Source organism: Spermophilus citellus (assembly GCF_964194105.1).
Source record: "Spermophilus citellus genome assembly, chromosome: 11".
NCBI lineage: Eukaryota > Metazoa > Chordata > Mammalia > Rodentia > Sciuridae > Spermophilus > Spermophilus citellus.
In genome coordinates this window covers 103,101,485-103,127,474 of record NC_138192.1, presented here as the reverse complement: position 1 = coordinate 103,127,474, position 25,990 = coordinate 103,101,485, and the positions used below count along the sequence as shown (strand labels likewise).

Genomic DNA, 25,990 nt, shown 5'->3' with positions numbered 1-25,990 from the left:
TGCCGGGCGACCAATGCAATGGGTGGGTCCTGACTGTCTCTCCCAAGCCCCGTTTCAAACCTGTGGCCACTACCTATGAAGGCTCGGTAGGCATTTACCTCCGTAGGATGAGAAGGGCTGACCAGTTGTTTCAGCCAGATGGATTAGTGCTGAGGCACAGCTGTTTGTTTGCGGGAAGCAGGCGAACGGGAGCTTGAATTCAGCCGATCCGGGCTCAGTGCGTGTTCTGAGAGGCCCAGACTGTTCGCCCCAGATCCACGTCAGCTCAGCATTGGCTAGTGATCCTAGCATTTATGAAGTCCTGAATTCAATCCCCATTACCTCGTCTCTTTTTTGCTGCCACCTTCTTTAACAGCTTTAGATGTTCATGAGGCAGGTGCCAGGTTGAGGTCAGGCTTTAGAAGATTGCAGTAACTTGTTCAGGGCAACTGAAGACATCAAGCTTCCCAGTTTTGTCCCAACTTGGACTTTAGGGGGTTCTGCCATTCAAGAGAGCCCAAACAGTATTCCTTATTTCTATTGCCAGGTCCCAGACAGCTCCCCTCTCTGGTTCCCACCTCTAACCGCCCAGCAGGGCAGCAAGGATTACTCAGGGCTAGCAGGAGAGAGCCACCTTCTCAGATTTTATTTGAGCAATTAATAAAAAATATTTGACCAGAATAAGACAAGTCTGAACTCTGTACCACACAACCATCAGCCTTCTTTAAAGCTGGACAGTCATTATTTTTGAGCACACATATCTGCCCCATGATCTAGCCTACACTATTCCATTTCATCTTTTAGGTACATCTGGGAAGGTTTTGTTTAATGCCTTATTAATACTCATTAAGGCAGTTTTCATGGGACTATCTGTATGCATCTTTCTTTCTTCCATATGAAATTTTGGATGGATAGTTATTATTTTTAAAATTCTCTGTTAATTGGTCCTCCTTTTTCTTCTGAAGGATACATAGAGGTCTCTGGTTTCTAGACTACCAAATTTCCCAAAATGAAGTTAGAGTTTCCCTGGTTCCTTTTAAAGTCATTGCAGTAAATGGGGGCAGCCTTAGTCAAGACAGATCTCCTTTAACTCCAGGGCTATGTGTGTGTGCACACATGTGTCCAATAGTGCAACTTGGCTTGAATGACATCTGTGGACTCTGCTCCTGTCTATTCAGTATCTCCACAGTCAAATGGGAGCTAAGGTTCCTCATCACTGTTGCCATTACCATAGACAATTAGGATTCTGGGGGAGACAGTCTGAAATTCAATTCTAACCAGTGGCTCAATCCAAACTTGAAATCTGTGTGGGGTGGGACGGCAATGTGTTCTGATAAAGCAGGTGGTGAAGGAGAAGCGCCCCCTACCAAGGCATAACAACCAGTCTATAGTAAGTCCTTTTGTTGATGCCTTTATCCAAGAGACCATTTTCCCTGGAGACTTTTCTCAACTTTAGACTAATCCTTTCCTGGTCACACAAGTCCTTTTGTTGGGGGACATTGTAAGTGAATACAAGAGGGACAGCCCTCTATAAGCACCAGCTCTGTCTACAAATTCTTTCAACTGTCAGTTTCCCATCTGTCCTGTTGGGAAATTGACTTTCTGGCCCAGGAATCTCTCTCAAAACAGATGAAATTGTTCAGAAGTTCTCTCTCAGAGAACCTTAGTTTCTGCCCAGTGTTTGAGCCAATCACTGTTAAATTCTAGGCAATGACCATAACAATCTTCCATGGCTTTTTCTTTGAGTATTATGAACCATTGCCTTGAACATCATATTTAAAATATCCCAGGTGTGCAGTATGGAATTAGATTGGAAGCTTCTTAGTAAGCTGAAGCAAATGAAAACTGAGGCAGCATGAAAACAGCCCTAGAAGGGAATAAAGAATAAATAAGATCAAAATAATGAACAATAACATATAGTTTGAGTCAAGAAAACCTGTTAAACAGTATCGCAAAGTTTCTAGTGGTAAGTATAAGAGGCAGTATGTTACCCCTGGTAATAAGAACTGAGACTTAAAAAATAATCCAAATCTAACTCTGGGTGTACAAAATATAGTGTTAACTCACCCCAATCCACCACTCAAAACATGCTATGCTTTGAAATAACATGTGAACAGGGCCCATTGCAGTGCCTGGCACATGGAATGCATCCAGAGAATTTTAGTTCCTTCCAATTTCTCCTATAGATAGCAGTAGACATTTTTTTTTCATGCCTGAAACTGACATTTTAAGGATCTATCATGAGTTTTAATTTTGAGGAATTGCTGCCAGTTACCAAATCCTAATACCTCAATTTACATTTTGACTCTCCTGAAAAGTGAATATTTTAACATAAATTCAATTCAGTGGAAAAGATTTACAGGCCCCCAGTGTCTGTGTGATTACAGCTCTTAGACTCTTTAACTCCAGCACTCTCAGATTTTGCAGATCCCAAGCCATTTATTAAACAGTTTAATTGCTCTAGCTTTTCCCTCTTGTGGTTCATCTCCTACCGGTTTTATCTCCTTACATTAGTCTCAAGGCCTAGGGATATCATGAGATTACTCCAGTCGAGACTCAATCTGCTTCTTCCGTTCTTCAGTCGCTGGCACAGGCACCAAGCTTGACCAGCTGCATTTAATCGATCTTCTATTGTGACTAATTTATGCCTAATAGGTGACAATTCTTTGTGCAAAGTCACTGTAGATCCGAAAGGCAAGGTTATCTCCCCACCTTCTGGCTGCTAAGTAAGACCAAATACATAACAACAGCAATTGAAATCATCATGATAATGCTAAGGACCACCACCATCTGAGACCATTTTCCTTAGTATCTTTGATCATTTTTCGAAGGGCACATGCTTCACTTTATATATTGCAGCTGAAGTTCATCCAGCTCTCACACCTAGGTGGTTTGATGTGGCATAATTAAACAATAAAATCTCTGCTCTAGAAAATATTTTTCTTGAGGAATACCATGCTATTGCATTGCCAATTGTAATTCCTGTTGTATATTGTCAAAATACAAACTTAACGTATTTCATAAAATACTCTGGGGAATAGCTCTAACTCTAAACTTCCCTGTTCTTTGAAGTCTAGATCATTGTTGAAGAGCCAGAAGGCAGACATCCTTGATGTACATATGCCTTTAAATAGTGACAGTCAAAGATAGAGATCCAAGAGAAAAACAAAGAGAAATCCGAAGAGCTGAATCCTGCCATGTGAGTAAGTCGGGTGTGTGTGTAGGGAATATGTTGGTAGTTACCATCTAGGCCCCAATAGCTCTGTTAGCAAGCATGGCCCAGCTGTGCCCACCAAATGGATGGTCAGATTGTAGTATAATGTTTGTAGTTTGGGACATAGCCAGGGTCTCCTAAAGAGCTGGCTGGCCCTGTACTTGAGTTTCAGCTTGACTTCTCTGTCTAGCCTCCACAGAAGGACCATGTGGGAAGTGCTCCTAGGGATGTCTCTATTATGGTGGCTTTTGGGGTTGTCCCACCTGGCTTCTGGTTCCTATTGGCAGAATTTCTTTTAGAGTATGGTAGCTTTGGAAAAATCCTCCACAATATCACTTCCTCCTTGAGATTACCTTGGAAGGTCATTTGTACCATTAAGGTGACTACTTATCCTGGTTTACCGGGGACTGTGCCAAATTTAGCACTCAATGTCTAGCATGGCAGGAAACCCCTCTGTTTGGGATAAACTAGGACGATTGGTCACCCTTTCTTATGGTCTTGCTTTGTTGGAGAGCCACCTAAGGAAGGGGAAAACGAGGTCAGTTGTAAAGTTTTGTCACAGCTGCATGGGCCAAAGGTGTCACAGTGATCTGGAAGCTTTCTACAGAGCCCCACCATGCCAGGAGTGAGAGAGACAGGTGATATACACTGTCCTCTTCCCCAGGGTAGGAGGTATGATAATGGAGGTCTGAAGCATAGGCCACCTGTTCCTCAGACCCAGAACAGAGATGCTCTGAACTGGTGAATAATGTTCTCTCTGCCTGGCGGCAACTGCTTTTCAGTTCTATCTATAAGGAGCCTCCTGGTTGGGATCACTCACCTGGAAGATTCTTGGTGACTCCACCCCTTCTTTTCACCAGCATTTGCTAAACCAGGCTGGGTGGTGACCTTTCTGGTAGGAGGCCAAAAGGTCACACATTTCTGGTTTTAGCCTCACTCCTGAAACTGTAAACAAAGACTCCTCTGTAGGGAAGAAAAAAAGCACCAACATATTATTTCCTGGGATGTTTCACAGTATGTTATACTTTTATGTCTGTTGTAACATTGTCACCTGAAGAGATGTCAAAACATGAGCCAGACTTATTTACTAGAGATTTATAGTAACTCAAGGATGACTCAGTTTACCAAATCTACTAATAATCGTCATGTTCCTCCTACTTGACTCAGGTCACGGCGCATTTACCAAATGAAGACTAGGGCAAGGTAGGGTGCTATGTGTGGCAGATGGTAAAAACAGGGATCGAGTTGGGAGAGACCTACAGACACAAGCAAGGGCGGAAAGTGAGGTGCAAACAAAAGAATTTTGATAATCTGTCCCCTTGGGGAACATCAAGAAAGAGCGTCACCAACCTGGAAAAAGATCAAAATTCAGAATTCTAAGTCCAGTTCTCCATTGGTTCTTGCTTCCCAAATCCAAGAATCCAATTCCTTTTATATAAAATGGTACAGTATTTGCTTACAGCCTCTGCAGATCCTTCTGTATACTTCAAATCATCTCTAGGTTACTTATAATACCTAATATAATACACATGCTATGTAAATAGTTGCTATATATTGCACTGCTTAAGGAATAATAACAAGAAAAACAGTACATGTTCTGTCCATATGTGAGGGTTTTTTTTCCCCTGAATATTTTTGATCTGTGTGGTTGGTCGAAACCAAAGTCGGTAAACCAACTGATGAGGATCCTTTGGGCACAGAGGTCTATTGTAAGGTTTCTGTTGGACGTGTGGATGACTTCTGTGCCATCAAAAAGTTTTAAAAAATATATAAATAAAACCACTGTCAATTAGGGACAGTTGGTATTTGGTTCATTGAGCACACTAGCAGTTTCCATGTCCACAGACGCCTGTTTTTATTAAGCGCCTATTGTTTCTGAGTGCTTACTAAACTACAGTTATGGGCCAAATCCTCCAAAAGTTAACATTTAAGAGTTCCATCTACAAATGGGGAAAGCTGAAATTCCTGGCAGATTGCTGTAAATTTAAAGAAGTGAACATATGCAAAACACCTTGAGGAGTTCCTGGCATACAATGTTTCTAATAAGTAGTAGCCATTGTTAGAAACCTTAACAATGGCGCCAAAGCAAATCTACTAGAGAACTCGTTCTCCTCCAAGCCTCACAATCAGCACAAACCTGGGTAGCTCAGAACATCTCACAACTCTATAAAGAGAGAAATTTCTATGTTTGGCTCTCCACATGCATAAAATGTCCTTAATGATAGTGTTTGCTGGAAGATGCTCTCACCCAAAGGGTAGAAATAAACCTGCAATGCTGGCCCTGCCTCGCTTGGCCAGAACTTTCTTAGATGCTGTGGGGAGTCTGTGGCTCTTACTTCTTTGGTTTGGAATTATATATTTGCTAGACTAGAAAGGGGAGACAAGTTTTGTCGATATGCATTTGACATCCCCACAGGGACATTATAATATGCACTTTTGTAGTCAACTTTCTTTTAGCTCATGTCATAGCATGAACAGTTAAATGGCTAAAATAAACAGTGTGTACACTTTACAGGTGATGCTCAAATCGCCTCAAATCCAAACAATGTTGGGAACTTCTATGGGGGAGAAGTCTCCTTGTGCCTTGGGGACAGTGGCATGAAAAGCTGGGATTTCCCCCAGGCTTCTTTGCCTATCAAAAGCAGCTCCTCAAAAACACAGAGGACTGCGGAGAGGGAAGGAGGAAGAGAGAGAGAGAGAGACAGACAGACAGACAGAGACAGACAGAACAAACAAGGAATCAAAAGGATTCTGGTTTGACTGTGGACTGCCAGACTCTCCTTCCCAACTCAGAAAAAGAAAGAGAAAGGTGGGAAAGAAAAAGAAAGAAAAAAGCGGTAGAGCGGCTCTCCTTCTTCAGCAATCTCACAAATGCAAAACCTTCCACTCTGGTGACTCCTCATTAGCTGACTGAATCTGACAGCATAATTATCGCAGCTGCTTCGCGCTTAGAATAAATAAATACGAAAGTGGGTGTTTAAAAATTTTTTTTTTTGAGATGAGAAATTCAGTCATCTCGACAAGTCAGTAGGACAAGTTTATTTAAAACTTTTAGATTCTTATGTATTTAGATCATTTCGGAAGGAGATAATGAGATAGTTGTCTTTCATTCTAATTGAGTTCCCAAGCTCAGGGCTGTTGGCTGTCACCCCTTTCAAACTTTGCTTTAACTTTCCTTCCTTTAGAAATCTGATCCTGGTGTCTCCATTTACTCTTCCTGGGCTGATAACCTGGAGAAGGCGCGGTGCACTGGAGTGCAGAGAGTGACTTAATGGGATTGAGAGGCTAAATAACCTTTCACAGGAAACAAGATAATCAAATCCCTTTTACTTGTCTGTAATGGCAAAAAGAAAAAGCGTAAGTTAAAAAGAAAGCTTGGAAATTATGCCATCCTTTCAAAATGTCTTGCCATTCCCCTCATCACGTGGTCTTTGCACTATGCTTACATATCATCAGTCCATCAGCTGGGGTTGCTTAGTGCATGCAATTATTCAGAGTGCACACGTAGTCCTGACTGGGCGGTAATTTTAGCTCATGTGTATGTATAGAGGCTTCATATCTTCAAAGCCCAAAGGATCACACAGTACCTTAAATTGAAGCTGCTAACTAACAAGGAGTGCACTTCCGACTCTGACTAGGGGCACGGTACATATGCATTTCCCATTAAAGCAGATGATCTTTCCTTTTAAAATTAATTAGTGCCTATTTATCTTTCCTCTCCCTCCTACTTCTCGTTCTCTTAGGACCACACTTACATGAACCAGTGAGCTAAAAGTTTTACAAAATAAACATCCTGTTCCACTTGGGGTAAGGGAAACTTGTGTTGGCCCACTGTGCAGATGGAGAAATTAAGGTTTATGAAGGCCAATAGTGCATGTTGTGTTAAGTGGGGAAAAAAAAGAAGAAAACATAGGTCTTTAACTCTCAATCCAGAACCCAGGCTCCCTGTACCATTTTGTTTTAATCCATTCTTTTAAACAATAAAAATAATTCAATATCAATTTTTTAAAAAATTTGAAAGGGGAAAAATAATCTACAAACCCCCTAAACTAGAAGAACATTTTAACTTTTGTGTGCTAACTTTCAGTTTTATTCATAAATATGGTAATTTTCACAGGTACATTATAATTTTGTATTCTAGTTTCTTGCAGCTCATGTCCCAGCAGAAGCATTTCCATAGTACCGCACACGTCTGTTAATTATGTTAATTGGCCGCATGGAACTGTATGTTGAGTCAACACACACTTTCCCCAATCCTTTCTCTAGTGTTTAATATTTGAACTTGTTTCCCTCATTTTTATTTCATATTTGTAAAAACCTTATAGATACCACTGCAATGAACATTTTCATTAACCTAGCTTTTATTTTATTTTTTTTCCTATTCAATCGTTTCTTTGAATAGTTTTCAGGAATAAAAATACAGGGTAGAATAGTTGATGGTGTTTGATTTCTAATGTAATAAATCAGGCAGGAACCACAAGTCTGCATGATTTCAAATTAAAAAAAATAAAGTAATGGAAAAAAACCCCAGCTTTTTGTATTGATTGTTTTGATTACATACATGTCAAAACTGATCAAATTGCATGCTTCAAAATATGTGCATTTTATCGTACTTTAGTTTTACCTCAATAAAGCAATCAAAAAAAAAAAAAAAAAAGAACCCAACACAGGGTAGAAGGGTATGAGCATTTATTTGTGTGTTTCCTACCCTAATGCTTTGCAAAAAATGCCCCAATTTACAGCAGAGAATCATTTTACCACAACCTAACCAGCACTGGGAGTCATTAGGTAAAAGGGAGAATTAACTAACTTAACAGTTATTTGTGTTTATTTAACCCCTAGTAAAGCTGTCTGTTTATTCCATGTATCGGTATGCTCTTTTTGTTTCCTCTGCATAAACTGCTATTTTATGCTTTTGCCCCATTTACTATTTGATTCCTGATGTTTGTCTTGTAAAATGGAATGAGTTATAGAGTGAAACAAAAACCATAACCAACACTGAAGTCTTAAAACCCAAGGGTGACTGTGTATGTTATTATAAAAAGAAAAGAAAAAGAATAGAAACTAAGATCAGATGGCACTGAGGAAGGAGTCAGTGGTACTGGGCTGTGAGTCTATTAAATCTAAAAGTGAACCTTCAAGTGTTGCATATTAAACATGCTACCTAGGGACGTTCGGAATCTTTCCCAGGAAGGTTTTAAACTAAACATAGAACATGAGACAGCAGAAAGGGCAGGGACTGGGAATCCAGCTCTTGGTTCTGCTGCTGGTTTTGCTCTGAAGTTCTTAGGAGGTCTCTACAAGAGCAATATGTGGTGGGAAGAGAGTGAGCTTGGAGTCTGATGTGAAGTCAGGTTTAGACCCTACCACTCACAGCCATAAATTAAGCAATTGGCCTCTCTTAGTCCAATTTCCTAATCTGTAATATGAAGATAATAATCCCAGCTTCATCGATTAGTATATAGTTTGAATGAGAATTATGTAAAGTACATGGATGCTCCATAAAAGGCAGTAATTACCATTCTGCCCTGGGTGTCAGCAATCCATCTCTGTAATGAAGGTATAGAACAAGTAGTCTGCAAGTCCTTTCCCTCTCCAAGGGTCTCTCTTTCCTCAAAATTTCATCCTTACTTGGAGATTCTTTCAGAACATAATGATAACAAATTTAACCAATTTAAGAGCTTGGCAGGGCAGAGGGACTTGGTTTACCCCGCTGTCTCCTAGCAACAGTCTATGCAACACCATAAACCATATCTCAAAATAAACCATATCTCAACCTGAGATTTCCTCTACTGTATTGTAATACATTGAGGACAACTGTTGAGTGTAGAAGGTATGAATAAGTGTTTTATGAAAGCCATTTCCTAATTTGTTTCTTTCTTTTTTTTTGGTATCATGATTGAACCCAGGGTACTTGACCCCTGAGTCACATACATTCCCAGCCCTATTTTGTATTTTATTTAGAGACAGGGTCTCACTGAGTTGCTTCGCGCCTCATCTTTGCTGAGGCTGGCTTTGAACTCTTAATTCTCCTGCCTCAGCCCCCTGAGCCACTGGGATTACAGGTATGTGCCATGGCACCCGGCACCCAATTTATTTGTTTCTTTTCTTTCTTTTTTTTTTTTTTTTTTGGTGGTGCTGGGGATTGAACCCAGGGCCTTGTGCATGCAAGGCAAGCACTTTTCCAACTGAGCTATGTCCCCAGCACTCCCAGTTTGTTTCTTAACGTATTGTTTTTAAAGTACTGATTAATGGAGGATTTGAAAATTGGAGAGAGTGGTGTAAGGTATATTGGAAACCCCTAGAAGCTGTATAAAGTTCAGACAGCTGGCTCAGAATCTGCCTTCCCTCTTCCCTACCACCCTCAATTCCTGAAACCTGGCCTCCAGAATATTCTGGTTAAACTCTGAGTAAACCAGACAATAAAAACAATAAATGAAATAAATCTGAAATCACGTAGAAGCATATAAGTTAAACTTCACTAGTCAATGTTAAAGAGTGTTTAAGAGTGTTAGAGTGTTGCAAGAATATACACAATGATAAAAGTAAAAATTACCATGGTATATGAATTAAGATTGTGCTACTATTATTAAAATGAAGACATCTTTAGGATGATATTGCATGGTTTGAAGAGGAACATGACATTCCTTTCCCTGGATGTCCTTTCTCCCTGGCCCTCCAGACTCATCATCTTTTAGGACTCACTCTTTCAAAGTCATCCTGGATCCCCACAGCTGGCTTTAATCTGGTTAATCTCTGCTTCTCCGAGTATTTAAATATGTTATCTGATCTGTAATTGTTTACATACTTGTCTCATTTCCTTAATGACTGGAAGCTGTTTGAGGACAGGGTCCATGAGTAAATCATTTCTATTATTTTCAAAATCACAACTAATAGACACTTGTAAATCTTTGTTGAATGAACTGGAACATAATTCTCCCACTGTATTAGAGACCTGAGTCTACACTGGGTTCAGAATCTTTGAGATAAGCAAAATAATTGGAATGGATTCAGAATAGACTAAGAAAGTGGAAGAATCAGCTGGGTGTGGTGGCGCACACCTATAATCCCAGTGGCTAGTGAGACTGAGACAGGAGGATTGCAAGTTCAAAGCCAGCCTCCACAACTTAGGCCTTAGTGAAGCAACTAAGGGAGACCCTGTCTCAAAATAAAATATTAAAAAGGACTGGAGATGTGAATCAAAGTTTGAGCGACCCTGTGTTCAATCCTGGGTACCCCACCCCCCCGAAATAAAAAGCAGAAAGAAAGAAAGAAAGTGGAAGAAACAATCTACATTTGGAAACAACAACAAAAATGGTGGAAGATATTCAGCCTAGAGAAGTGACCTTTGGGAAGGGATATCACAGGGATTTTCCAGTACATTAAAGTAATGTTAAAAGAAGGCCTGAATTTGTTTAGAGTAAAACAAAATATGGTTTAGATTTTAATGGGGCAATCTGAGCGGGGCTTGCTGAAGAACTTGAAGCATATAGGTATTAGGGTGGTGTGAAGACGGGCAGGGCAAAGCCATGCCTCCTTCCACCCTGTGTGTACAAAAGTACATGATGACAATACAGCCTGCGGCACATTGTTTTCAGAAACTTACTTGTGAAACAACTGCAAGCTTTTAAGTTTTAATTTTTTTTTCCTAAGATGCTAAAATCTGTTTTAAAGAAGAAGGGGGATTTAGTCCAGGAAGAGGAACAGTAGACACTGAAGCCTGGGATTTGGAGAGAAAATGGGACCAACCGAGAGAGAGAGAGAGAGAGAGAGAGAGAGAGAGAGAGAGAGAGAGCCTTTGATGTCTTGACAATCAAGGACGGTGGCTTAAGGACCAGACTCTTAAATCACATGGCATTTGCTGCCCCAGATTAAAAAAAAAAAAAAAAAAAAAAAAAACTTTTCTGGATCAGTGTGTGTAATTCAAAATGGCTAGGTTCCAAAATCAGTCTTAACTTTCCAAGGGCAACATTTGGAAGGCTTCCTGTAAAGACCAGAGTGGAGCCAGTTTCTAGAAGGGGCAGCTTAATGATTTTCTACTCCCCCCGCCCCTGCCCCCAGATCATTAAGCAGTGTTCCTTTCCCAGAGCCCAAGTTCATGCTGGGGGCAAAGGGAATTAAGTGAAGAGGCTGAACCTGCAGCTAAGATTAGAGAGTTGCCAACAGCCTAATTTTAGGTCCTTGCTGCCCCAGCTGACGTGCTGCACTGCTGGCTCAGCCAGGGGGACCACAAGTGTGGCCATAAGCTGGTGCCTGAGTGGGGAGAGCGGCTCCCTGGCCATCTGCAAAAGCAATTAGTTTGATGTTGGGTGTGTTTTGAGAGGGACTACCAATAATTTCTCCTTCAACAAATGTTTCTTCAGGTGTTCAAGAGTCAATGAGGGAAAATGTCAGAGCTTGGCTGAGGTTCCCACATGCTTTCCATTCCCGTATTCACGCTTTTCCACTTAAGAGCCATCTCCAAAAGGGAACGAATCCTGGAATTCCTGGTTTTTCATGGCAAATAACCCCCTGATAAATTTCCTCTGGCTCTGAGCGGACTGCTACAATCTAGAGAAAGTGTTATTCAGGACTTGGTTTGATGAAAATCAAGCTGGCTGGATGTGAGAGCCGTTCTTTTGGGGGGAAAGGCTAAACCACGCTTCTGCTGAGATTTAGGCTATTCCATTGCCCTCCACATATTTCCCAGGCACAGGTTTCATACTTTAATTGTCTTCTTCAGAGGGCAGACAATAATAGCTGGCATCTTCCAGATCAAAGGGGAAACAGAATATATTTTAAAGTGACAACTCTGTTATCCTGCAACCAGAATAATAAATTGATATAAATATAAGCTCCTAAATGATTCCATACTCAAATGCTACCCGAGAGTAAAATTTCTTGCATAATTATGGTCAGAAAACTCTCCTTACAAATCACCAACAAGGGCGTACCTCATTTTTGCTAGATTCTCATGCCTGGGGCAGCAGCCCACCTTGGTGATGGAGATTTTATGTCCCTGCAGGTTGGGAACTGTGATTACCCACTGGTGCTGTCTGTCTGCAAAGGAGACTCTTAACAAAGGCTCTTTGCCAGGGGCAATGAAAAAGCAGACTGGCACTGCCAGGCCCAGGGAATGCAGCCCTTCGTGGATAATGTGCCCTTGGCAAGGGCCACTGTATCGAAGGTGCACAAACTGGCTTCAGGGGCTTCTCTCTCTTCTTCTACCTCTTTTACCAATTTTCCCGGTAGCGTTGCCTTTCCTCTCTACTTGTCCCCTGTCCTAATGTCGATCTGTCTCTCTATGTATTTCTACCCCCTCCCCATAGCATACATGCACACGCACAGGCACATGCACACACACACACATATGCACGTGCACGCACACACACTCGCCCCCCCTCCCCTGTCTCTTGGCGCTGGCCCTTTCATCTTCTCCCTCAGGGATTCGAGATGTCGCTGCAGGAAGTGCTTGTCCGCCGAGGCAGCAGCAGCAGAGCCCTGTGGCTTTGACAAACCTCATTTAATTGGGAGGAAGCCAGGAGAATTTGAAAGAACTGAAACATCCACGAAACTCCTTTTATCAGGCATAATTTAAACTCTGCATGGAAAAACCCCTATATGTATAAAGAAAAGTCAACTTCCCTCCTGCTGCGAGCACCCCTCATCTCCCCCCAGCACAGGCAGGCTCCTGCAAGATTCCATCTTTTCATTTTTCTAAAAGTGTCAAAGTAGATTTGGGCTCTGTGGCTGGGTGAACAGAGAAGGAATACAGATTGTTCTGTCTCTCTCACCCTTCCGCGCGCGCGCGCATACACACACACACACACACACACACACACACACACCTCTAGACATACATGCATGCACCAGGGCCCCTCTGTTGGTGGCTTTGCCAGGAAGAATCAAAACTCAAGTTTCCAACAACACATCAATTGGACAGTGATTGTTTCTTCCTAATTACCCTTCATCAAGCAAAAGCTGGTGCCCAGAAAACTTTGAAGATCCCTCAGCAGTTCTCAGAATAATAGACCCTGGAGAGGGCTGATGGGGGAGGTTTCTTTTAAGTGGGGAGAAGGGTGTGTGTACACCCAAGCATGGACACTTGCACGATGTGATGGAGTTAGAAATCCCAAACCCCAAAGAAGAAAGCTAAGAAGGAAAGAGCTAGGGGCTGAGGTTGGGAAGAGGGGATTGGGATGGGAGAGGACAAGGTGGGGCTGAAGTGGGGCAGAGGTGCCAGGAAGGAAGTGAGAATTGTAGGTCTGCCCGCCACATCTTTCATTCCACCCACATGCCAAACCCTGTCCCTCCCCTCCTTTCGAATTCCATTTCAGATTCACCTCCAGCCTAATCCATCTCACTTGAATTATTCTAGTTTCTCCAAAGAACTGCCGTTAGCACACGCAGTCCTGAACATCTGCAGTTGATTACGCACAGATTTTAGCTGTTTAGATATGATTTGTGCTAATATGTGTACGAGGGTGCCCTGTTTCCTCTTCCTCACCCTCTTTTCCTCCCACTCCTTGAGGCCAAGGACAAGTCTCTTGTTTTCTTCAACTTTTTATAGCACTTCATATGTTTTTGACACTTATGTCAACTTAATAAATTCGAATGACTGATTCTTTCTACAAGGGTAAGTACGACATTAACCCCAGTTGTATGATTACAGTTATTTTTGGAGATCTTAAATGACTCATTTTAATAATAAAATTCCTCAACAAGTCCCAAACTAAGAGTTTTGAACTACTGCAGGACAATGACACAAATACAGTGGAACTGCATTTATTTGCAAACCCTGGCCACTTGGACCAGACTGTGTCTACACCTCTTGGGCAGTAACTCCTCACCCCACTGCACCCCAATGAACCTCATTTCCCCTGCCCCCTCCTCCCATTTCAGTCCCCTCTTCATAGTCTGAGCCCCTAGACCCTCCTGCTTAGCTTCCTTTTCTCTGCCTCAGGACTCCTAAAAACTGTTTTCAGTTGAATGGTGGATATTTTCAAAGAAACCCCACCTAAGGACATTCCCCTCAAACAGCCCAGACCTTGACCACAATGCCCACATCCTCCTCATAGCCCTTTCTGGCCACATTCTGAGAAACAAGAGGACAGCTCCAACCACATGACCCCTCAGCAGATTTCAGATTTGGAGGATGACTTCAGGCCCAGGCAGCAAAGGCTGATTTCAGGGTAACTTGCCTCTCCAGCGGGCAGCTGGCCTGGGAGGGTGCTTCCCTCCCCACAGCGCCCCACCTCCACACTTCCTTCTGCAGCATCATGTTACCAATCAAGAAAGGCCCAGCTCTGCTCTCTGACATATCCGTGTCACCTATCATCTTACTCTCTATGGAAAGAGAGAAGGGGCTTGTTAGAAATTTTGGTTTTGCTTCTCCTGGCAGATGCTAGCTAAAGCAAACAACTCAGAGGGAACTTTCATCTCGTCCAATTTCTAAGTGTAAGTTGTGTGTTTGAAATGTTGGATCCTTGTCACCTCTCTACCAGTGCTTCAGGGTTTTAGAGAATCTCATGCAAAACTCAGGCAAGATTTGGTCCCATCTTGCATTCCTGCAGGCAAATTCATTATTATCTTCATTTTATGATTCTCCAGGTTGAACACTGAAGACACGGAAACTTAACACCAATACGCATGCACACACTCCTCACTCACCATCAGGAAGCTGGTACAGCTGGGAGGGCAGAGCACTGAAATAATCATGGCCCAGTGCTTCCTGGGCAGAGACCCGGTCTCTAGGAAAGCCCTTCAACATTTGGGAGGCCAAGTCTTCAGCTTCAGGAACCCTGCCCAGCCTGGAAAAGTGGGAGAGAGAAATAGAGTTTCTCCAAGGCCTTCATCCTGGAAAATAAAGGTTGGGGGAGGAGGGGGGAGGATGTGTGTGTGAAAAGTATAGAAAAGGAAATGGCTAAAAGTATAGAAAAGGCTAGATGTAGAATAATGTTTCAAATAGAACTTTCCTGGGTTTACCACAATTGTTGGAGTAATAACCTTCATCCTGAAATTCTTATCTGTCCTATTACTAAGATTAAGGGGGGAAAAAAAATCTCAAAAGTTCTATCCTTCAGCTTGCCTGCCCTCCACCATGTCTCTGAGCACCATGTACACATAAAGGACACAGTTTTGTAATTATAGAAACAGAAATATATAATTAAGGATTCTTCTTGGATAGACACAGCAGCCTCAACCAAGCGGAAAAGCCCAATTGACAATGCTTTCTAGGTCTGGACGCCAAAAGCATCAAGCAAGGAACCCCGGAGGGAGAGAGGTGATTCCTGAAGGTGAAGCTCGAGTGGAAAATTCAATTATTTATAGTGTTTCTGAAGCTCAGCCCCAGGGTTTTTAGCTGGGAAGTCCTCTTCGTTCTTCCTGAGATAGAGCAGAACAAGAGAGATAATTAAGCACTCAAATCACACAAAGGATGAGTTTTCAACTTGATTTTATGTTGAACTGTATATTTGGAGATGAATAAAATAATTTATCAAACAATTATTATGTGCTAGTGAGTGATTGGTTCTGGGGGGTATGAGGCAAGACTGTCTTCTGGCATCTTGGTCTAGTAAGCCAGAATTTCACCAAATTATCACAAAAATGCATAGGGACCACTTTGAAGAAAAGGCTCCTGCTCTAGTCTGAATGTTTCTGTTCTTCCTGAAATTCTTAGGTTGAAATCTAATCACCAAGATGATGGTACTAGAAGATGGGGCCCTTGGGAGGTAATTAGATTATGAAGATAGAGCCTCATAATGGAATTAGTGCCTTTATAAAGGAGACTGCCCCTTCCACTATATGAGGACACACCAAACAGACACCGTCTTTGAGCACAGAGTTCTTACCAGTCACCAAATCTACTGTGGCCTTGATCTTAGTCTTCCCAGCTTCCTGAACTGTGAGCAATAAATTTCTGTTGATTATACATTATATAATCGCAGGTATTTTATTATAGCAACCCAAATCAAGACAGCCCTGATACCTGGCCCAGAATGGGAGAAGGCAGTCAGGGAAAACTTTCTTTTTTTAAAATTTTTTAGTTGTAGTTGGACACAATACCTTTATCTTATTTATTTTTTTTTTATGTAGTGCTGGGGATCAAACCCAGAACCTTGCACATGCAAGGCAAGCACTCTACTGCTGAGCCACAACCCCAGCCCCAGGAAAGACTTTCTTGAGGAAGTGACATTTGAGCTGAGAGCTGAAGAACTGGGGATAGGCAAGGGGAAGGCATTGCTGCAGAAATCTCTGGTGTTCATACAGAGCCTGGAGTGGAAGGGAGAAGAGTGAGTTAAAGAAGGGAATCAAGGCTTAGTGACTGGCCTGAGAAAAAGAGAGGGAGAGGCACCTGAAATGAACCTGGGGAGAGTGGTAGGGTAGGGGACGTCCTTCCTGTTGCCTATTTACTTACAATGCTTTAAAGTTTTTGCTAATCTAGTGCCTATCATTTAAGTACATCCATCTCTACAAGCCACAAATAGGTTTACAAGTAGAAAGCCACAAGAGGGAAAACTATGCAGATCCTGGAAGACAATTAACCATAGGACTGATGTTTGACATTCAAAATTAAATTGCATGGTCATGAAACAATCAAGCAAAAAACAGAGCAGCTTACTTAACATCAAATTCACATACTAACTTAGAGCAAAAGCAAGAAAGCAGAGACTCCTTCCCTCTGCATTCCATGGTGCTGGGATGCGGGAGGTCTTGGTGCACATTTGTAATTTGCCTAATTTTTGCACTAGGCTTGCATAAGAAGTTTTCAGATCCCTGATTTCCATGACATAAGACTGTTTCTGCAAACAGATTACTATCCTCCAACTCAGGAATAAATTCTTCATAGACAAGATGAAGAAGAAATTTGGAAATCCCCAGTCCTTGCAGATTTCCAGATCAGTTAGGACTAAAAGGAGCCTGAAGGAGGAGGACTGAGGAGGTCTGGCAGGTGTAACTCTCCATTCAGGGTGCCGAGCCCAGTCTTTGTGATTATGTCAAACACTGTCTATGAACCCATCATTCAACATATGTTAAATCTAGTTGTTCTCAGAAGAATGAGACAGTGGTTTTAATTTCTTAGCAAAACCTGGCTCTAAGTATGAAAATCTGCCATTGATCCTTGCAGCACAGGATGAGCCTGGTTACCTTGAGCTTAACTGTTTTTTTTTGCTTTCCCCCCAGCAACCATAGAAAGGAAAAGGGCAGGAATGGAGTAGGTAATTTTCTTACTGCTTTCAGTTTAGGACATGGTAAAGTAGATGCCCACAGGAAGCAATCACTGGCATTAGGAAGAAACAACAGCAGAGAAGCTGTCTTACAATTTGCTAATCAGTCTAAAGAGTGTCTTACTAGGTCCACATTAAAGAGGTCACCATCAAACCCCTATCGAGAACCTGTGCCCATTTACAGGCCGGAGCATAGTTCCACCACACCTCTGTAGGAATCATGTAGAAAAGTCATGAAAAGTCAGCTGCTCTTGATTTAACCACACTAACAATTGAATTGTGGATTCAGTTGGCAATCCATAGAGACCTGTACACAAGATGAATCCTGACTCCACCAGTTACCTAACTGGATGACCTTGGCCAGGTTAGTTAGCATCTCTGATCCTCAGTTTCTTCCTCTTTGACATGAAAATGACATTTGTAAGGATTGAATGTAATAATATAAGCAGCACTCTGCTAAGCATATAGTATGTAGCTCACCTAATGCTACTGCTCTTTGCAGGGCTCTTTTGAGCACCAGGAATTTTCTCATGTGATAATGTAGGCCAGCACTGCCCAAAAGAACTTTCTATGAGGAGCCAGGTGCCATGGTGCACACCCAGGAGGCTAAGGCAGGAGGCTAAGATAAGAGGATCACAAGTTGGAGGCCAGCTTCAGCAACTTAGACCCTGTCTCAAAATAAAAAGAGGTAGGGATGTAACTCAGTGTAACTCCTGGGATCAATCTCCAGTACTGAAAAAAAGAACTTTCATTGATGATGGAAGTATTCTATTTCTGCTCTGCCCAATATGGTAGCTACTGCACACATATGGTTCTTGAGTCCTTGGAATGCTGCTTGTGCAACTGAACAACTGAACTTTAAATTTAATTTGGAATATTTAAGTTTAAATAGCCATGTGCGACTAGTGGCTTCTGTATTAGCACAGCTCCAGACATTACTCCTTGTTTTGAGAATCTGAGCAGAGAAAAGCCTAAGCAGAGGCAAAGACACTGCCATGGGCAAGGGGATGGGCAGAGGTGGTAAGAGTTGTGTAGTCAGAAAAGTCAGAGTAGGGATTCAAGTCATGCTTGGCCCAGAAGGAAGGGCTGGTGGGCAAACAGCAGGAGGCTGCAGCTCCAGACTGCATTAGGATGCCTCACAGGTGTGGAGGTACCATTTATTTTGAAAACCAATAGTGGAATGAAAGCAAGCCATGGGCAGTGTGAAAATCCAAATGTTTCTGGCTAGGGGTTAGGGAACCTGACTACACTGGCAAGAGAAAATGTGAATGAAATGATAAACAGCAATTCTCTGGAAGCTTCCCCTGAGATAATGAGGAGTTTCAAGTCATCCTCCCAATACAAGGTCCTGTGGTAGTCCATAGCTCTGTTTCCAACCTATTTACCCTTTGTGCCCTGGTATTCGGTCTACGTGGTGACTTTTTAAAGCATGCAAAAGTAGGAATGGAACAGTCAAATGACATTTGGTTAGATTCAACTCTTCCATATTTTCAGTCAAGAGCAATGTTCAAATTTTCGGTTAGGATCTTGGCTTGTGAAACTCTTCACTTCTCCCCACCTGTGTGAGTGTGTTTTTCTTTGACATTTGAGCTCCTTTCCCCTGTCTCTGATGTTTTCCTCACTGCCCTTTTTGCCTCCTCACTGAAGCAAAAAGAACAGAGGCTCGGCTAATTACTCTCAGATCAAATAATACTGGTTATTGTAATTGGTCATTGTCCGAAAACACTGAGTTCTTCTTAGCCCTGAGGTTGCCTGGCACAGCTTAGTTAGCTAACTATTCCCGGAATGTCTCTATTATCTGTTTTACTTTGCAAAAGAAACTAGGGATTTGTTGAAAGCTGGTAATAAAAGTCTGCCCTGGTCTGAGCCGAGACTGCGTTGAGAGGGCCTGGGAAAGCATGACCTCCATGAATCAAGTTCCCCCTCCAATGGCCACTCAATGATGTTATTTGGTTTCTCTGTGTCAGAGAATAATAAACCCACTAGGTTTTCTTGCAAGCCAACACTCCCTGTTCTCAGGGCCTGGGGCATGACTGAGGGGCACAAAACAATTTTAATGACCAAACTCACTGAAAGTAAAATGGTTCATAGAGAAAAACCAACACATTCACAGGGGGCTGGGTCTCTCAGAGCTTCTTTCTGGGACTCAGAGCTCCCAGGTCAAGGCATTGGAGGTTGTTCAGTGGACCAAGGTCCAGGGACATGTCTCTTCTTCCTGCCTAAAAAACAGCTTCCCCAATGTGATGCTTACCTGTTCCAGACAATCTGAAGGCTCTGAGGCTTCGACAGCGGAAACCATTCTGGAAAGCACAGAGAGAAACATTAAAAAAAAAAAAAAAAAAAAACCCTCCCATATGTTGCCAAAAATATTATTAAAATTCTAAATACTCTTCTTGGCCTGGATAAAAGAGGACTCAAGGATCAGCCGGGTGCAGTGGTGCACGCCTGTAATCCCAGCGGTTTGGGAGGCTGACGCAGGAGGATTGCAAGTTCAAAGCCAGCCTAAGCAATTTAGCAAGGCCCTAAGCAACTTAGTGAGACCCTGTCTCAAAATAAAAAATAAAAAGAGCTGGGGATGTGGCTCAGTGGTTGCTTGCCCCTAGGTTCAATCCCCAGTACCAAAAAAAAAAAAAAAAAAAAAAAATTAGATAAGCTAACTAATGACTTCTTAAGGCCTCTTCTCACTCTGAATTTTTATTTTGAAGTCTTAATTGCAAGCATCTCACTCAGAATATGACTTTTTTTTTTTTTTTTGGTGCCAAGGATAGAACCTAAGAATGCTCTACATAGCACTGAACTAAACCCCAGCCCTCTTGTTTTTTAATTTTGAGACAAGGGTCTGGTTAAGTTTCCCAGGTTGTCCTTCAACATGTGATCCTCCTGCCTCAGTCTCCTGAGTCACTGGGATTACTGGCACACACCATAACACCCAGCAGAATATGACCCTTTATGGAAATAGGGTTATTGCAGATATAATTAGGTAAGATGTAGTCATTAGCGTGGACCCTAATACAATTTTACTGGCTTCTTCATGAAAAGGGAAAATTTAGCTGGGGAGGGTGGTGCACACCTATAATCCCAGCCAACTGGGAGGCTGAAGCAGGAAGATTACAAGTTGGAAGCCAGCCTGGACACCTTAGCAAGATCCTATCTTGAAATAAAATTAATGAACAGAACTGGGGAGTGTAGTTCAGAGGTAGAGTATCCCTGGATTAAATCCTTATTACTCACCCCACCACACTCATACATACAATAAATAATAAAGACCAAAATCATAAAATAAAAGAGACTGTGGATATAGCTCAGTGGTAGAGCGACCCTGGGTTCAATAGCCGGTACTGCAAAACCAAAAACATCACACACAAAAAAAAAATTTGGATGCAGAGGTAGACATTTACCAAAGAATATGATGTGAAGAAATACAAAGAGAAGACAGACATCTACAAACCAAAGAGATAGGCCTGGAACAGATTCTGTCTCATAGTCCTCAGAGAGAACCAACCTGAGGACATCTCAGTTTCAAGGTTCCAACCTCTAGAACTGTGAGACAATAAATTTCTGTTGCTTAAGCTACTCCATTTATGAAACTTTGTTATGGCAGCCCTAATAGAGTCAAAATATTCAGTAAAGTCAACAAACATTTATTTGGCATATATGGTGTGCAGAGCATGTATCAAGTGCTAGGAGAATATGAAGGAATCAAAAGAAACTTTGCCATAGACACATGAAAAGCCATGCAAGGAACAATAGGGCAAAGTTCCAAAGACTTAAAAGTGGTAAAAAGAAAGGGGAACTAATTTTATATGCCATTTGTGCTAAAAACAACCAATAATAACGATTGTAATTTTAATTGGAACATTCTAGAACATTTATATTTGGATACAGGATTTTCCCATAACTTTTGGTATTGATACTAACTCCAAATAAAACCACATTGAAAGGGGATATTTTTCATTCAAGAAATCCAACATCACCTCTAGGTGAGGGCCATGAAAAGATCCATACAAGATGCTTGCTGATGCTGCTTATCAAATTTGCTGTATTTCTCATCCAAATTGAGAAAAGAGTATTTTGACTCTCGTGTAAAGTGATATTTCTGCCTTACCCTTTTCTAAAGCATGAAATTTTGATTTAAAAAAATTTTTCTTCTTCTTGGTTCTATACAAATGGAATATATCAATGCTGTTTACTACAACCAAGAATTTCATCAGAGTTTGGCAAAAGAAAAAATCATTTTGATAATACTGACATATTCAAGCTGGTATGTGCATAGAAACATGTAGAAGACTACTCACTAAATAGTGACTGTGGTTAGAGGGGCTTACCCTTTATACTTTTGTGCCCATTTTCTCAAAAAATATTAATAAAAAGCATATATGGTTGGCCTTTTATTTTTTTTTAGTATCTATTTATTTATTTTTTGTGGTGCTGGGGATTGAGCCCAGGGCCTTGTGCATGCAATGCAAGCACTCTACCAACTGAGCTATATCCTCAGCCCAGTTTTTATTTTTTATTTCTTATTTTGGTAATAGGGATTGAACTCAGGGGTATTTTTATCAGTGAACTACATCCCCAGTCCTTTTAACTTTTTATTTAGAGACAGTGTCTCACTAATTGTTGAGGGCCTCATTAGGTTACTAAGGCTGCCCTCAAACTTGTAATCTTCCTGCCTCAGTCTCCCACATCACTGGGGTTACAAGTGTGCAGCACCACACCTAGCTTACTGTTGGCCTTCTGTCTCTGCAGGTTTCTATCCAGGTTCCCCATCCAAGGATTCAACCATCCATGAATTGAAAATATTTAAAAAATTGCTGGGGCAATTGTACTGAACATGTACAAACATTTTTTCCTTGTCATTATCGCCTGATCAATATATCATAACAACTATTCACATTGTACTATGTACAATAAGTAATCTAGGCATGATGAAAAGCATATGGGACAATGTGCATAAATTATATGAAAAATACTAAGATACTTGAGCTCCTGCAGATTTGGGTATCTCATGAGGTTCTGGAACCAATCCCCTGTGGATACCGAAGGATGTCAGTATCCTGCTGTACTTTCAGAAGCAAGTTCAATTAAAAGCTGAATTTATAGTGCTGAGTTGTAGAGTAAAAGCAGTGATCAAAGAAAATGGTTTGAATTTTCAAGGTCAGATGCAATCAAATGTGAACCACTCTGCCGGTGGTTTATAGTCTCAGGTGGGCACTAAGGGAAGCATTAGTATATACAGGTTATTTACCCTCTGTTCAGTACAATTGTGCCTGAGTTCAAAATAACCAATAAAGATAAGAATATCTGGTATTCGTTTGGTATGTTTATTTCCAAACCACTTTCTGCTGTCTATTTACAGTTCTTCCCTGGCCAAACAACATTAAAATATTTCCTCATTCAGTCATATCCCAATTTCCAATTAGCATAATGAAATCCATGTCAGTCCTCTCCCATTTTCTGTCTTTCCCAGTGTAGAACTCTCTGCGCTGTGTTTTTTAGCCTTTAGTAATTTTATACTATTTCCAGCTTTAGTGTTGTTCATGTTGGGAGTTAGCTGAATCCATCTGGGTACTGACTGCTGCTTTAGTTTTGTCAAGACTTGAAGCAAATATTTGAACCCTGGTGACCCTCGGTTTCCTTAACCCAAGCTGCAGGTCACAGTCACCTTCAAGGACGTTAAAGCAATTCAATTACACAATGACTGTAAAGTGCCTGCTCTGGAGCATTAAGCAAAATAAACCCTATCTGCCTTTTCTTCCTCTTTCTTTGAAAAGTGATGAGCAGTGAAAACTGTGTGGTGACGTACTTGGATCCTGGACCCGGGTTTTCATTCCTCAATAAACCACTTACTGATTGTTTGACTTGAAAGTATGGCTTAACTTCACTAGGCCTCAGTTTTCCCATCTGTAGAAGGGGGATAATTACAGTTCCTTCTGCACAGGGTTGTGGAAGTGGGTAATAAGTGCCTGTAAACTTTGCTCACTGTTTCTCCTGGTCCTTTCCCTTGCCTGGTGTACCTTGTTTCTCTCTCTCCTCTCAGGTATCTCTGCTTTATTGTTCTCCTAGGAAACCTTCCATAACTGTTTCCTGCTACTGAAATTCTAACTTGCTCCAAGCTCCAATTCTTATAGGTCTGGCTTGATTTCTTTTGAGGCCTCAGTGTGAGCCAGAGGTGTGTTTCTTAGCTGTGTAGTGCAGTAACCTGAACACAAACCCAGGCTCAGATCGCTCCCTGCTGCTTAGGAGCACTGGGACTTGGGGAAAAACTGCCTAACCTCTCTGGTCAAGTAACCGAGAAAGCTTACAAATCCATGAAATGGGCATAATTTTCCAGTTGCTGGAAGGATTAGAAAAGAATAAGCATTTGATATACAGAGGGAATTAAAAAGGTGTTTGTCTCGTTCCTTCTCTCTTCTTCTTCTTGTTCTTACCATTGTCTTGGAGAGGTTGCATGGTCTAACATGGTGGCTCTCAAGGGGGCTGCATATTAGCCTCACCTGCAGAGCTTTTAAAAGAAAGGCAGCCCTGGCTCCACTCCCCCCAGAGAGTCTGATTTAACTAGTCTGGGAAGGTCCAGGCATTGGTTAGTTGTTGTGCTGTTATTATGTCTTTAATGGTCTCCAGATGTCTGTAGTGAGGCTAAGACAGAGGACTGCTGGTCTAGCTAAGAGAGAGGGTCCAGCACTCACCAGCGGCTCCACATGCTTCTCTGAGCCTCATTTCCTCAGCTGTGACAAGTGAGGTTGTTGTGAGAATTCCATTAATCAATGTATATAAAAACTGCAGTAGAGTCTGACTCATATCTTAATATTTTTTTGTTCCAGGATGTAAAAGAGGAAGTGTGACAAGGCAGAAATCAGCTCTCATAAATTCAACCAGGAAAGGATGACTGTGAGAGTTGCCCCCAGACCCCAGGAGTGACAACATTTTGAATTGGAGGTTCCATGTTCTGTGTAGAATGATAGGGCTGGCTTTTGCCACTCCTATTTTGTAGCTACATTCTCACAGCAACTGATGTAGCCAGGAGCTGCTAGGAAGCCAAGTCAAAGTCCCAGGCCTATTGTGGCCTACCCTCCCACTCTTAAGCAGGTAACCAGATGTTGAATAACATCGAAACACCTTGTCTCTCTTCCATTGATTTTTCCCAGTAGTTAAGCTGCAAGCGATCGATGAGGGAACCGTCCACAAACAGATAGGCATTGTACACATCACCATTTAGCCTTCAAAAATAACAGATCTGGAGTAGCTTGTTTCCCTTCTCCTTCCATAGATGATAGTAAATCATTAGACCAGATTTCCCTCCATCTCCTCCCTCAGCGGTTCTCTTTTAAGAGTTCTCTCGTTTGAGTTCAACTGAAATTTGAGGCAGGAAAAGCAAAGCAAGTTGCAAAAGAAAACTAAAGATGGGATATTTAAATGTCCAAAGTAAGTGGAAGAAAGTTCACTGAAGGCAGAGCTGTTGCCACCATAAAAATAAATAAATAAATAAATTCTATTTCACATAAATGTTTAATAGAACTCATTTCACAACTGACTGAAATATGGGAACCTTAGTCAATAGAGATTTGTTGGTTGATTGATAAAACATCACTGGGACATTTGGAATCTCCGCTCAAAGTAAAACATTTTCTAGTCTTGCCACAATCACTCTAAGGTTATCTTATAGTGCGGGTCTACTGAACTACACCTCTGGAATTTCCTGAATACAATGCATTCTTGAGATACCAAATATTTAGATAGTTGATAATGTTGTTAGCCTTACTTTGCTATCTCAAGCAGTAACTTTAAAAGTGCACTACCAAAATCTGTAGCCGTTTTCTCCTACCTGTGCCTCTTGTCCACCCCAAACACACACACACACACACACACACACACACACACACACACACACGCTATCGTTCCCTACCTCCCAACTACTCAACTGCTGGCTTTGCTTTTCCTCAAGGAGCTAGCTTGGAAGGTTCCATATTCTTTGGCTCCAGGAGCTTTTACCAGGCTTTAGATTCCTCTTTGAGCATCATCAGGACTCAAAGAGTCAGCGTTCTCCTGGGCAAGGTTCCTTGGCATTTGAGGCTGGCACTCTGATTCATGTAACTTGCCACTTTTCTAACTCTGCATCAAAACCTTCTGTGAGTCTGAGAAGATGCACCATCCTCTGAAGCCTGTTCCCAAGGTCTCTGTAGGTGAAGCAGCCGGGCCTTGCTCTTGGTGGATGAAGGTGAAGGGCGTGGGCACAGTTAGGAATCACCTCTCTCTCAGCAAGCAGTACCGAGGTTAAAATGGATTTTGAACTTGATCATGCTTTTCAGGGTTTACCATCTTTTCACAGTTGCATATTTGACAACATTTGTCATTCTCCTGTAGTCTCTACAAATATTTAAGGGCCACCATGTGTAGTCATTGTGCTCAGTACTGAGAATATACACACATGGTGCCTGGCTTCCTCCAGTAAGCTTACAATCATGTGGTTTTCTATGTTATTATTATCATCACCCCCTGGTCTTCTCAGCTCCCAAAGACTCCCTTCCTTCTACCAGGCCCTTTCAGTACTAGGTTGGCAGTGTCTTCTCTTCTTTCTCTGTATTGTCTCTCA

At 41.8% G+C, this 25,990-nt stretch overlaps 1 protein-coding gene across 1 annotated transcript in view; it reads right to left on the bottom strand.

Annotated features, from left to right (window-relative positions):
- Window positions 1-25,990, bottom strand: part of CDK15 (cyclin dependent kinase 15) — a 100,726-nt gene that overhangs the window by 6,713 nt on the left and 68,023 nt on the right. Inside the window, exons 11-14 of the mRNA XM_081261587.1 lie at window positions 19,652-19,700; window positions 14,843-14,982; window positions 4,014-4,156; window positions 614-1,846 (exon numbers count right to left, since the gene is read on the bottom strand). Coding sequence (XP_081117713.1) covers window positions 4,047-4,156; window positions 14,843-14,982; window positions 19,652-19,700 — 299 coding nt within the window. The 3' untranslated portion in view covers window positions 614-1,846; window positions 4,014-4,046. The remainder of the gene's footprint in view (window positions 1-613; window positions 1,847-4,013; window positions 4,157-14,842; window positions 14,983-19,651; window positions 19,701-25,990) is intronic.